This window comes from Kryptolebias marmoratus, linkage group LG19 (genome assembly GCF_001649575.2).
Source record: "Kryptolebias marmoratus isolate JLee-2015 linkage group LG19, ASM164957v2, whole genome shotgun sequence".
In the NCBI taxonomy this organism is placed as follows: Eukaryota; Metazoa; Chordata; class Actinopteri; order Cyprinodontiformes; family Rivulidae; genus Kryptolebias; species Kryptolebias marmoratus.
The window spans coordinates 3,666,759-3,679,461 of record NC_051448.1 but is presented as its reverse complement, the minus strand read 5'-3'; the positions used below and the strand labels follow the sequence as shown (position 1 = coordinate 3,679,461).

General features: G+C 42.1%; 1 protein-coding gene and 1 long non-coding RNA gene across 3 annotated transcripts in view; one reads left to right on the top strand and one right to left on the bottom strand.

Moving 5' to 3' along the window:
* The window catches only part of LOC108244870 (E3 ubiquitin-protein ligase TRIM9), a 42,675-nt gene that overhangs the window by 6,384 nt on the left and 23,588 nt on the right, over positions 1 to 12,703 (bottom strand). Inside the window, exons 4-10 of one of the 2 annotated variants that reach the window (XM_017431396.3) lie at positions 8,144 to 8,254; positions 7,240 to 7,393; positions 5,135 to 5,215; positions 2,703 to 2,866; positions 1,827 to 1,965; positions 398 to 522; positions 135 to 313 (exon numbers count right to left, since the gene is read on the bottom strand). In XM_017431396.3, coding sequence (XP_017286885.3) covers positions 135 to 313; positions 398 to 522; positions 1,827 to 1,965; positions 2,703 to 2,866; positions 5,135 to 5,215; positions 7,240 to 7,393; positions 8,144 to 8,254 — 953 coding nt within the window. The remainder of the gene's footprint in view (positions 1 to 134; positions 314 to 397; positions 523 to 1,826; positions 1,966 to 2,702; positions 2,867 to 5,134; positions 5,216 to 7,239; positions 7,394 to 8,143; positions 8,255 to 12,703) is intronic. The other variant, XM_037981516.1, reaches the window with a different exon arrangement.
* On the top strand, positions 10,412 to 11,212 carry LOC119617981. Its single transcript, XR_005234503.1, has 2 exons — positions 10,412 to 10,950; positions 11,050 to 11,212. It is a non-coding gene; the product is annotated as an uncharacterized LOC119617981 (long non-coding RNA).

The following is a 12,703-nucleotide window of genomic DNA, read 5'->3' as shown; positions in this document are numbered from 1 at the left end:
CCCACATCAACCAACCAACCAACCCACCAACCCAACCAACCACCCACCCACCCAGTGTTTTTTGGTCCTGATCCAGAGGTGAGGGTTGGCTCACAGCCGGATCAGCACCCAGTCCTCTCCATGGAAACACCTACCTGTTGGTGTGGGAGTTGTTGTGCATGAACCAGGAGCGGTTGTTGTCCACATACATGGCCCAGGCTTTGTCGTCCTTCCCCAGCATCATCTCCTTCATGGTGTTGATCCTCGCCACGCCAAACGCAGGGTCCGGGTGGTTGTCATAGCGATCGACGCTGACCTCCCAGTAGTGAACGCCCTGAGGTTTGAGAGGGAGCAAAAACTTTGAAATCTGTGGTTAAATTCACAAACTTGTTCTTAAAAAAGGCCAGCGACCCCTCACCTTGGAGAACGCGGCGGTCCCCAGAACCACGCGGTCGTCATAGCTGTTACAGGAAGCCGTCTGGTTTTCATTAGACAGCACGACGTCCCGGTGAGCTGAGGAGGGGTCGAAGGTGAACCACGCCACTGGACCAGGAACACAACAGGTAGCCAGCGTGAAGTATCATAATCACATCTTTGTCATATCAGTGTTTGTGTTTCGTTTCTGAAACTGCAGAAAAAACAACATCTGCCTCTATGCTGCCAGATGTTTTTCCTGGCAAAGTCTAAGAAATGATCACAGCAACACTCAATTCCTCTGGAGAAGGTTCAGAATGGTTTCATCAATTCAATTAAGCTCCAAACTGTAGAGAGAGAGGGATCGATTTGTGTTCAGTCAAAAGGCTGATAAACCGAACAGGGAAGCAGTTATTCATCATGAACAAATGCTCCAAAAGAGAAATTATTATGCTGAAAACGTGGAGAATCGGACATAAGAAGCTTTGTTTGTTTGGCAGCCTGATGATAAACAACCCGCCCATCCCGTCATTAGTCAGTTCTCAAAGAAAAGAGGAAGAAGAGGGAGAAGAGGGATTTTCAGCAGGAAGAATAACGACACAGACAACGATAAAAAGAGCAGGAGGGATAAACTCTTATCAGTCAGAAAGCAGACACTAATACTAAATGTTATTGTAGCTGGAAAAGAGAAACCGTGGCTCTGCAGCATTTCTCTCCTCTCCTCTCTTTCCTTTTACATAATCATCTCTGCACCATCTTCCCCTTTATCTGCCATCTTTTACCCCACTCCGTCCTACATTTCCTCTCTTGTCCTGTTCTTTGCATCGATTCTCTGTGTGAAATTTATCTAAAATAAAAATTTAAATCTCCACTTTTGCATCATCGGGGCAAACAGGCAGGTTTTACAGAGATGATCACGAGCAAAGTGGAAGCAGCATTTCTTGAAGGAATGCATATCACCCGCTGTGCTGAACGCCAAACCTTTAAACAAAGATGCCACGGGGTCTAGGCTGGTATCTCACTGGGATGGGACAGAGATTCTCCAAACCGTGTGAGTCGCAGGGCTTCGTTCTCGGGTCGGAGGAATTTTAAACGTGTTGTTGCGGTCGTCTGGAACCTGAATCCTGGTCCTGAGGTTTGAGATGTTTCTCTGCTCTTCAGCAGGCGAGTTACAGCAGAGAAACACCTGAAACCTGCAGGATGGAGGCTCTCTGGGACCAGGACTGGGCAGACACCCGACAAATTCTGTCCCACATTTTGCCAAACGGATGTCGTTCAATGTGAAAATTTGCGTATTTCTTTGCAATTTTGTGTCATCAAATCGTCTCTATTCGTAGCAAACCAGTAAGAGACTACCTCACGACCCTCCTTCCATGGCAGCGGACGCTAAACGGTCCAATCTCTGCCGTTAAAACAGAACCCCACCCACGCACCATCGGAGGTCTTCAGCACCACCGTCTTGCTGTACGGCCCCACGCCGACGTTGTTGTAGGCTTTCACCCGGGCGTTGTAGGAGCTGTTAAAGTGCAGCCCGTCCACCGTGCACACCGTCTCCTTCCCCACGTACACCTCCTGAGGGGAAAACACGTTACATCACAAATGTAAGTACGTACAGCTTAACGGCTCGTGCATAATGCACAGGATGGATGCAGGCGGTAAAAGTTAATGGGTGATAAACTCCCGTCTGTCTGTCTTCATTCAGACTCCAGCAGCACATTTATTATTAACAGGAGCTAAAAGAGAAACTATGACATCATTTGCTGCATTTCTTATTCGACGCAAAGCATATCAAGTTGCTCTGTACGGATAATTTGGATTAAATAAACAACAAAAAACAGCTTTAGCCCACTTAAATGTTTCTGATCTTTTCTAACAGCGGTTTAACAAAACAAGATTCCAAAACCAAACATTTCATGTTTGAGTCGTTTTCGATGCTCTTCTTAGAGGCATTATTTCACCTTTAGGCAGCACGGTGGTTTAGTGGTTAGTACTGTTGCCTCACAGCAAGAAGGTTGTGGGTTCAAGCCCCGGGTTCCTCCCTCAGTCTAAAAACCTGCATGTTAGGCTGCCAGCTCTCAGTGGTTAAATGAAGGTTAATAAATTAATTTTTCTTGGACTGACATAAGAAGTCATAATTTTACAATTCTATTATTTTATATTTTAGCTTGTAACTTTGGAATAGTGAAGTTTATGTACACTTTAATTGTTTAACGTCTCCATTTCATATGTTATGGATAATAAAGTGGATTTATTGATGATTTCCTGGTTAGCGTGTTTTTGCTTCCCACGCCCAACGGACTGAAACTAACCCTGTACTGCCCTCCGTTGCCGTCATCCAGCTCCAGGATGAAGCCCTCGATGGGGTTCCCCGCCGGCACGGTCACCCTCCAGGCCAAGGTGGCGCTGTTGTTCCTGGTGCAGCACTTCTCCAGCTGCAGGAGGGGAGCAGGCGGCACCGAGGGTCCGGGCTCCACTGAGGGAAGATGAAATACAAGTTAACAGAGCGGGGGGAATAGTGACGGATGACAAGAAAGGCAAAGCAAACAGGGATGTCATCAGCAGGCGGGCTGAGGGGAGAGAACAGGAGCTTTAATGAGAATCTAGTGGGAGATTTAAAGACAACAGTCAAAAAGAAATCCTGGTTCATTCAGAGGACGACAGCTGGGAGGCTAAACTAGGTCAGGTGAGAACATTTAACACTCTGAAGGGTAGAAGTGCAAATAGTGCAGCGGGTTAGACTGATATGAGCTTTAAGGATTGTTCAAGGTGAGAGAGAAGCTCGTTACTAAAGGCCAGACGAGATTCTAAAGCCCCCAAGCAGGAGAGGATTTTCTGGGTCGTAAAAATACACTAAAAGGTAGAAATAAACTGCATAATATTAGAGGATTTGTGGTAAAAAGCTGTGTATCAGTCTAAACCTCGTGTGGGGTGAGAACTGGATTCCAAAGGGGTCGGAAACAGACACACAACAAAACGTACATCAACGTAATGGGCTTTTTTATTTATTATTTTGGAACATTTATTCGATAAATACAACATTTGTGAAGACAACAAGGGAAAGGCAGCAGCCATGACTGAAGGAAGAGTATGAGAGGATTTACAGAACATATTTTCATTCCATATAAATATTTTAATCCAGTCTGAATTTGTTTTAGGTTTTTTTGTTTTTGCAACAGGATGTGCTCCTTCCATGCGTTCTGTTTTCTTCTTATTTATTTTAATTCCCACTCAGCCACAGATTCAATTTCAGCACAGTTTGTTTGTTTTAAACTTTTATAATCGAGAATATCTCTGATTAAATACAGGCCACTTTTACCCAAAGCAGCTGACTTTTTTATTCTGTAATTTATGCTTAAAGAAACACCTTTGAATATATAAAAAGTTTAACTCTAATCAAGAAATTGTGCTAAAGTAACAGGAATTCTCTTCTCAGAAGCAGGTTGTTTTGTTCTGACTGAGATTTATGGTCCCAAACTGTAAAAATCTACTTGAATTCCCCCTAAAGTCCGAACTCTGACCTCAAAATCCAATATGGCCGCCCTGGGCACGGACAGCTGTGATAGCTGCTACAATAAAACAGTTTATTTCCACTTCTGTCTGTTGGTATCTAAATAAATCTGTCTGAAGGATAACACTTTACAGCCTCTCTTAGGAAACGTGTTCCTGTGATGATTAAAAGCTTAGAAAACAAAAGAAATTCATTTATATTAGCTTGTGTCGTTAAAAAAAGTCAGCCTGGTCACTGAGCACAACAGTTAGCCGATCCTGCTGGATTCCCGACTTGCTACTGGATCCCGGTTCTGTTGGACGGGACGTTATTCCCAGAAAATGATATGAGGTACCCAACAAAGAGCAGACATGTACCAGGTACGTATTGGCTTGTATTATGTACTTTATACCCCATATTTCATTACAAACTTGGAAGACCTGTTGGTCCTGTTCTGAACTAGCTTAAATGCATCTGAACGTATAAGAAAATGAAACCAAACTTATTTAACGCTCCTGTGTTTTGGAGAGTTCAGTTGTCTGAATATGCAGCAGTTTTAGGATTCCTTCATCAAGCTGGAGGAAACTTTTGTCATATCTGTCACAGAACTAAAAAAGTTATAGATTTTAAATAAGGAAAAAGGTTTTTACAGAACATTTTAAAAGGAAAAATTTGAACTTTATGCTGCAAAATCAAAGTTTCCAGGTCACTGTAATGTTAGCAGTAAATACATTAATTTCAAATAAGAACTATGGTAACTGCTGGTATGTTAAATTAAAATATAAACCAGTATGATTACTGATCCATGCAACATTTAACCTACTGTAAAAACGACAGAACTGTACTAAACTACACTAATGCTCGGAACAACAGTGGTTCAGTCATATTTCTCTACTCTACCATCTTTAATCCAGTTTAGTCCACACTTCCTGAGCGGGTATATTAGGTTGCACATTGCATGAACAGTTCAGTTCAAAAAGCACATCTGAGTGAGCAAACACCAGCAGGAAAACAACAACGCTCCAGAAAATAACTGTCAGTGTGCAGCACGTTTCTGCACAGGTGCCAGATGTTGGGGAGGAGCTGGAAAACAAAAACCATGCAGAGGAAAAAAAACAAAGACAGGACAGAAGTGCTGCGGGACGAAAAGGACCAGTGAGTTTCCGTGAGGCCGATCAGGGCTGAGGATGAGGAAGGAATGAGGAAAAAGGACATTCAAGGGATGGAAACAAAGGTTGGGAGTCTCTGAAATACCTCCTGGGCTTTCTGTCTCCATCTCAGCCTCACCAGTGTCTGCTGCCTGCATTTGTTTCAATAACGGTTTCTCCTGCACGTCTGGAAACAGGACGGTGTTCAGGACGACAACACATGGACAGAAAACGGCAGCAGAGAGTGAGACCAGCAGGAAACTTTGAAATGAGTTCAGATCCCGTAGAGTAAAAAAAGGACCTCGTTGCTTTGGTCCTAACTCAAACCGTGGACTGATCAGAATAACAACAAATAAACAACAAGCTACTGTAGGAACAAACAGGGGGTCCGTATCAAACCTTCATTCAGACGCTTCTTTTCATTGATTGACTCAAAGTATTTTGTAAATGTTTGCCTGTGTTCTCCCCCATCTGCTTAACGATGCAAAATGTCATTTTATTCACAGTAAAAGAAGATTTTCTTCCTCCCAGAGTTTGTTTTTGATCATTTTTGCAGATCCGTTGTCGTAACACCACAACTGATTGGATGAGTGCTCATTTATCTGCCGAGGCTTCTGATTGGTTGATGTTGGGGGCGTGACACTGCGTCGTTTTCATTCAGATCGATCTGATTTCAGGTTTCCCGCTCTGGGAGAAACTTTCTTGTCTTGGTTAAATGAATTCTCCATCTGATTTCCTGAAAACTCTCCCAGTCCTTCCAAAACGCCACAAATAATCACAAACTCCCTCCCAGCCTTGTTCCCGGAGCCGGAGAAAAGCGTTTCTTGGCCGGTTGTTCAGCGGACGGTCGGCCTCCTACTCCTGAAACTTTTGAACCCCCGGTACAAAACGTTTCACTAAGTGTGATCGTTCACGTTGCCACCATAATTAAACCCCTGCAGTTCTTTTTACATCATCTGAACGTTGAGCAGAAGTTAAACAATATAAAAATATAATGTTGCAACATATGTTTCCATAAACCATCCACTAAACAAAGACTTTGTCAACAAAACAAAGAAAAGATCTTTATTTTTAATAAACTTCATCAGAAACTGACTGTTCCTGATTCTTAAAACCCTAAATGTCTGCAAAGAATTAAAAAAATGAGTTTCATATCTGAGGAAAATGTGGTTTAGGTTCCTATCAGCACTTTTCTTTTACTAAGACTACAGATTTTATAGAATAACTTTTTAAAAACTCGAGATGATGACCTGCTGAAGAACTGATGGGAATTTACTAATAACAGGAACAAAGTAAAACATGTTCTGAAACTTTCACAATAAGAGCGCAGAGAGACGACCTACACCTTAGTTTGGCGAGTTAAAGATTTGTTAAATAATTACGGACTGAGGAAGAGGTTCAGCTCTCTCGGAGTTTACCTCAGCTCCTCCTGCAGTTTGCCGCTGATCCGGATGACAAAGATTAAAATCTGAGCGTCAGTCTTTGTTCCGGCTGATCGGCGGGACGTGAACTGAGTCGGTTTCTCGTCACCAGCCTGGAGGAACAAAGACGGGCTGATCAAAGCCCCTCCGCTCCCGAACGAGCCCAACTGGAGCTCAAATTACAGAAAACTTCCTTCAAGAGCGACTGCACCGAAACTCTGACCTGCATCTGAAAACACGTTTTTATTCATTAGAAACTCAAAGAAAATGGCGGCCTTTTGATCAAATGCAGCTAATTAGATGTTTGTTTACGAAAGCGTTAGTGCCTGTTAGCGCAGAGTGATGAATAGAACATAAAGGAATCACGTTGACTCCGGATTTAAAGCAATAAAAAGCTGTTTTCTTGCCACGTGCAGATAAATTATGCACACTGTTCATCACATGCTCAGCGTTCGTTAATACATCTGAGAAATCCTGAGACAAAAATAAAAGAAATTGTATAGTTTGATGAAAGATTTCAACCACGTATGATCTACATCAGGGGTCCTGGAGGGCCACCGTCCTGCAGGTTTTCCTTGTTTCCCTGCTCCAACACACCTGATTCAGAGGTTAAATCACCTCTTCATGTTCTGCAGAAGCCTGTTAATCACCCATTGATTCAGATCAGGTGTGTTGGAGCAGAGAAACAAGGAAAACCTGCAGGATGGTGGCCCTGAGGACCAGGACTGGAGACCCCTGGTCCACATCTTTATAGACTGATGAAGTCCTGTACCTGCCGCTGGGGGCTCACCTTTGCCCTGGCGGAAGTCCAGCTGCAGGATGGTCTGCAGCAGCGAGTCGGTGGTGAGGGTGAGGTCGAAGTCGGGGCCGACCTTCGGCTCCAGGGCGCCTTTCACCCACTGGTCCTGAGACGACGTCACCCGCTTGATCAGGGCGTCTGAGATCTACGCAGACACAGAAACAGACAAATAAAGGCCGAGGAGTTCCTGGGAGAGCGCGTATCGCCCGCCGCCTTTCCAAGTATGCGCTCATGATGACTCTCAGCTACTACCACCTCAAACTTTAGCGGCCATCTTGAACTGTGTTGGCTCCAAAGGTTCATCAGTTACTGATGAACATCCAATCATTATTTCCTGAAACTTTCATTAAATCTGGTGCGTTGGTTCATGAAATATTTTGCTAACAGACAGTTAAAGGCTTGTGTGATCAGTTAGCTCTCCACTCTCCACCACACCAACATCTGGAAAACTGACTGGGTTACAGATATTTTTGTGTTAGATAAGCCTGCTTAGGTGTCGCGGCCATCTTGAATCAGGTTGACTCCAAAACATCTGTTGTAGACGTACATCTAATGACACCCTGGACTGAAAAAAAAAACTTCATATTTAGGTGTTTTCTGCTTCGTCCTTCCAAAGTGAACACATTTGGCTTTCCAGCATTAATCACAGCGGTTATACAGATTATCCAGGTTATACAGGAAACAGATGGATAAATCCAGATCAGTTTCTGATCCCAGAAACAAACATGTGAGGCGAGTTGAAAACAGACAAGCTGTAGTTTTAGTTAATTAAATCTGACGTCTGCAGCTGATTCTTGTTGAGCTTCAAAAACATCAGAAAACTCCAATCATTTCATCTGCTTCCTTTTTACTTTCAGTAATATTTAGTTTGTAGTTGTTCATCTGGGTGGGATACCTGCAGGAAGCCGCTCGGGTCGTTCTCCTTCAGGACCTCCAGGCAGTACTCCATCATGCCGGTGGTCTGCCGCAGCTTCATGGTGCAGTGGGTGATCTGGTCCCGCACCACCTGACAAAGACACACATCAAACTGATTTATTTGAAACCCTTAACGTGATAGCTTGTCCCCTTTTTTAAAAACCCCCACAGAACTTGTTGTGTGTCTGCCTGGTGACTGAATTTAAATTTAATTAATAAAAATAAACCCTGCAGGTCCTGGTAGGACACCAGCTCTGTCATCCACCCTCAAAACAGGGTGATGGATCAAAAAGTGACATTTTAGTGATTTATTTTGTCATAAAACATGTAATTAATGCTATCATTACATCTCATCGTCTATTTTACAGACATTACTAGTATCCTTTAATGAATTTAGTGGCAAATAAAACATTATAAGCCCAAAGTAAACTGTTTTAATTAATAATCCATTTGCTATAATGATCTCATTTCCTGTCCTGATGTGAGCAAAACTAAGTTCAACCGGTTACAACACAAATACTTTGCAACAATTATAACCCCATAAACCAGAAAATTAAAGTTTATCACTGATTTCTACGTACGACAGTTATTAGAGGCTGAAGGAGGAGAAACTGAGGTTTAGCTTCAGGGCTGTACGTCAAACAGAGATCATGAAAAATAGATTTTTTAAAAAGACAGAATGAGTGATTCAGAAAAACTGCAGATAAGAAAAGAACCGGACTCGTTGACTGACGTCAGAAAACACCAACCTGCAGTTTGGAGACAATCATTTTAAGCTTGTAGTTCAACAAATAATTAGCCCTAAAGCCAAAAAAAAACAGTTTGAATTTAACTTTTTTCACACTGGAAATCAAACTAATACGTTAACAGACTTATAAATATATAAAACCTCTTTAAAAGTAGCATTCTTTAAGTTAAAAACTTTATCAAAATACAGAAAATACAGTTTTATTAGGCAAATAAAGACAAGAAAAAACTCTAAATATTTATTATTTTTCTCCTAGAAAGATATTAAAAGCAGCTGCCTCCTCCTTCTGTGTTTGTTTGTTTTATTTTACATTTTAAACCCAAATATAACAGTGAATAAGAATAACTTTAACCGTTAAATGTTACTGTAAAAATACTTGTTTATAATAAATCATAAGTACAACTTCTCTAAATAGTTGTTATATTAAGTTAAAATGTGTTGAGACAAGATAGGGAGTTAAATTTGATTCATTTAGAAAAGACTTTTAGCTATATTGAAAAAGAAAAAGAAGTTTTTATCACTTTGATGTTTCTTAATGAAAGCTGAATAATTTAAAACAAGTGGATAATCTCCAGAAATCAAATTAAATGTAATAGGACTGGGAATACATGTATATGATCCATAAAAAGAGGAATAAAAACACCAACTCTGGTTCACGTTATCGGCTGCTTTTAATTTGTGCTCCTTGTTGCCTCGACGTAGCGGTGTTCGTGGGTTTAGAGCCATCAGGGATCAGGTGTTTGGAACCGGCTGAGGGAGTCAAGCGACTGGAACACATTTCTGTTTCACATCATACGGCTGCATGTTGTGTGATAAAAAAGCTTCGTTTAGTTCGTTCACACGACGTAAAACCACCCAGCTCACGACGTTTAACGACACTGAAAACGTCTCGTCGGGTTGGAATCGTTACGTTGGAGATCAGATGATTCAAAGCGCCGAGCAGAAGGAATCGGAGTTAATTAGATGAAGTCGCTGCGATTAGTCGCCTCGTTTGTTTGATGGTTAACGAGATCACAGCCAATTATTCACCTGCCAACTCCAGGCCCGACTGAAATATGAAGAGCGAGGAAGGAAAAAAACAACTCCACATCCTCTTTACACGTGTTAAATCCTTATTTACTGCTTTATTTAGGAGGGCTTTTTGTTTGTTTTATCATAAAACACAAGTGTTTTAGATATAAAGGTTAAATCTCCCTGAAAAGGAAATTCAGGTTTGTGCAAGTTTAATTAACTTATAATTTTAGATTAATTCGGTGAAATAAGAGTTTCTGTTTTCATGTCTGTGTAAAAACATCAAAGCTGAGTTTGAGTTGATTGATCTCTGAATCTTCAGGGGGGAAAAGTATGAAGAAGTGGAAAATGAAAGGTTAGTAACAGTTTAAATCATTTTCTCATCCTTCAGGTTAACAAACGTCTTTTATTTCCGGTGTGAAGGACGTAAAGCGTGTTTCCGTCCGTCCTACGCTCCTGCAGATCCAATTCCTTCTGCATGTTGGGGAAATGAACTTTGAGGGTGTGAATATTGAAACATGTTAAAGCAAATCTCTTATTTACAAAGCAGACACACTGAGGCTCTTTGAATGGATGCTCAGAAATGAAGTAGGACATTCTAATTATAATAAAATGACGTTCATTTTTTCAGACTGCATACAGAAACACAAATGTTTAGTAAATCTGCTCTTTCAGAGTAAGTGGATATGAGTGGAACGTTAATGTGACACGGTTTAACAGCTCAGCAGATCAGTTTTCTTTCTGCTGCTCGCCGCTTCTCTACGTCAGAGGGGCGCACGGCGTCCAAATACGTCTGTAAGATTTCTTCTGAGCCGCCTCAACACCCTCTTCCTCTTTTCTCTCAGCTTTTTCACAGCCTGAAGCTTTTGCCATCTTAATAAATCTCCATCCGCAGTCTGCAGATAATGACTCCAGCTGTCCTCGGGGCTTCAGTCCAAACATCCTCCTCCTCTTCCTCTCCCTTCCCCCGCCGTTAGCCAGACGGTCAGACGGTCGGCGGCCACGTCTCCAGAAAGTAAATTTACAAAGTAAGTCATAAAAATAAAAAGATCTGCTCTAACATCCAAGCCCGGATCCTTTCAAATATCCTTCTGTGATTCGTTTTTCTCGTTTTTCCTGTGGGTGAGACGCCGCTGCAGTGTCCACACGTCTGTGGCGTGGAAGACGGACGGCTGGCAGACATTTAAAACTCAAACACACCAAGTTCTCCCAGCTAACTCCTAAAGGAACAGTTGGGCTCATTTTACAGCCTTTATTATGCAAATAAAACAACTCTTCCTAAAAATACAACCTCCAAACGTTTGTTGCTGTTTTCTTCACCAAACGTCGAGACTTGTTCTGTTTGTTAGAAAAGGGGGAGGAGTCAGGCGAGGGGACTTTCTCCTGTTTTTCCTGGCCCTAGTTTTTGGTGTAACCGTGTTTACAGTTCACCATGTTTTCCTTGTTCTTTTATTTTGAAGGTTTTTGTGTGTCTCCCTCTGTCAGCCGTCCTCGGCTTCACGGCGTTAGTTCACTCCCACTCAGAAATCCCTCCTCCCGGTTCTCCTTCACACAAAGACCAGCAGATAAAACCAGTCTGTCTTCATGCTGCCTCTGGCTGTCCGTAGATCCGGCTCGTCCTGAATAGATGTGAGTTTTCAGAAATGAAGCGAGCATCGAAGAACCAAAAGGAGCACGGAGAAATAAATCTGTTTTTTAATCCCTCGACTGGGTGGCTGCAGAGACCATAAATCATCCCGCCAGCTTACCTTTTTACACGTCGGCTGTTTGCCTCTGCTACGACCTCGCTTCGCGACACGTAGGCCCTCCTCGCAGAAATCACACCGAGGCGTGTTTTGTGAACGCGCCTTGTTCACTACGCCTTTAGTTCCTCGTGCGCTTCCTGAATTTTGTGTTTTCGTGCCCAGTCAGCCTTCTATTTCAATAAACTTTCCGTTTTTCCTCCATGTCTGCATCCCGGGTCATCCAACTAACTACTGAGAACTATTAGGCAGGACATCACTTCAAAAATGATCAAACTATCCCTTTAAAGCCACGCTTCAGAGGAAACTCTAAAGAGAAGAGACAAGTTTCCCCAGGATCGGGATAAGAAAAAAAAAGAAGATTTCAGAAGAAGTGACGGAGTTTATGATCCGGATGATCCGTCGCTGTTTCAGTGTTTTAAAACTGTTGGAGCCGCAGTACTTCCTGTCCTCCTGCTCCTCCTGAGCCGTATAAAACATCTGTCATCACCGGTGGGATACGTTTCCAGATGTGGCTGCTGTTAGCCTGGTGTCACAGCACACCGAACAGAGCCCTGATTTCATTAAAACAGTGCTGTGCTGCATGAACAAACACTTTCATTTATATTTATTACATGCTGGGCTGTGTGGAAATAACACAAACACAGGTTATCTAAGGCGGCAGACATGTTGGCATTGATTTTATTAACTTTAATGTAGATTACAGCATGTAGTCTGAGTCTGTGTAACAGCTCGATCTCTAATGTCAACGTAGTGCTGGGCAATATGAAAAAATCCTACATCACGATATGGATAATTTTATATCACGATAACAATATATATCGCGATATACCCCAATTATGTACGTTCTCAGTTATTCTCTGAAAAATATGAAAAAATAATCTAATTTCTTACGTTTTTCAAGCTTTATTTCTAAGTGACATTTAACTGAACTTTCACAAATGAGATCTGCTGCATTTTAGTGCAGTAATATATATGTACCTGTTAGACGTAACAGTATCAAATGACAACAGACTCTATTATCTTCGGCCGGCTATAG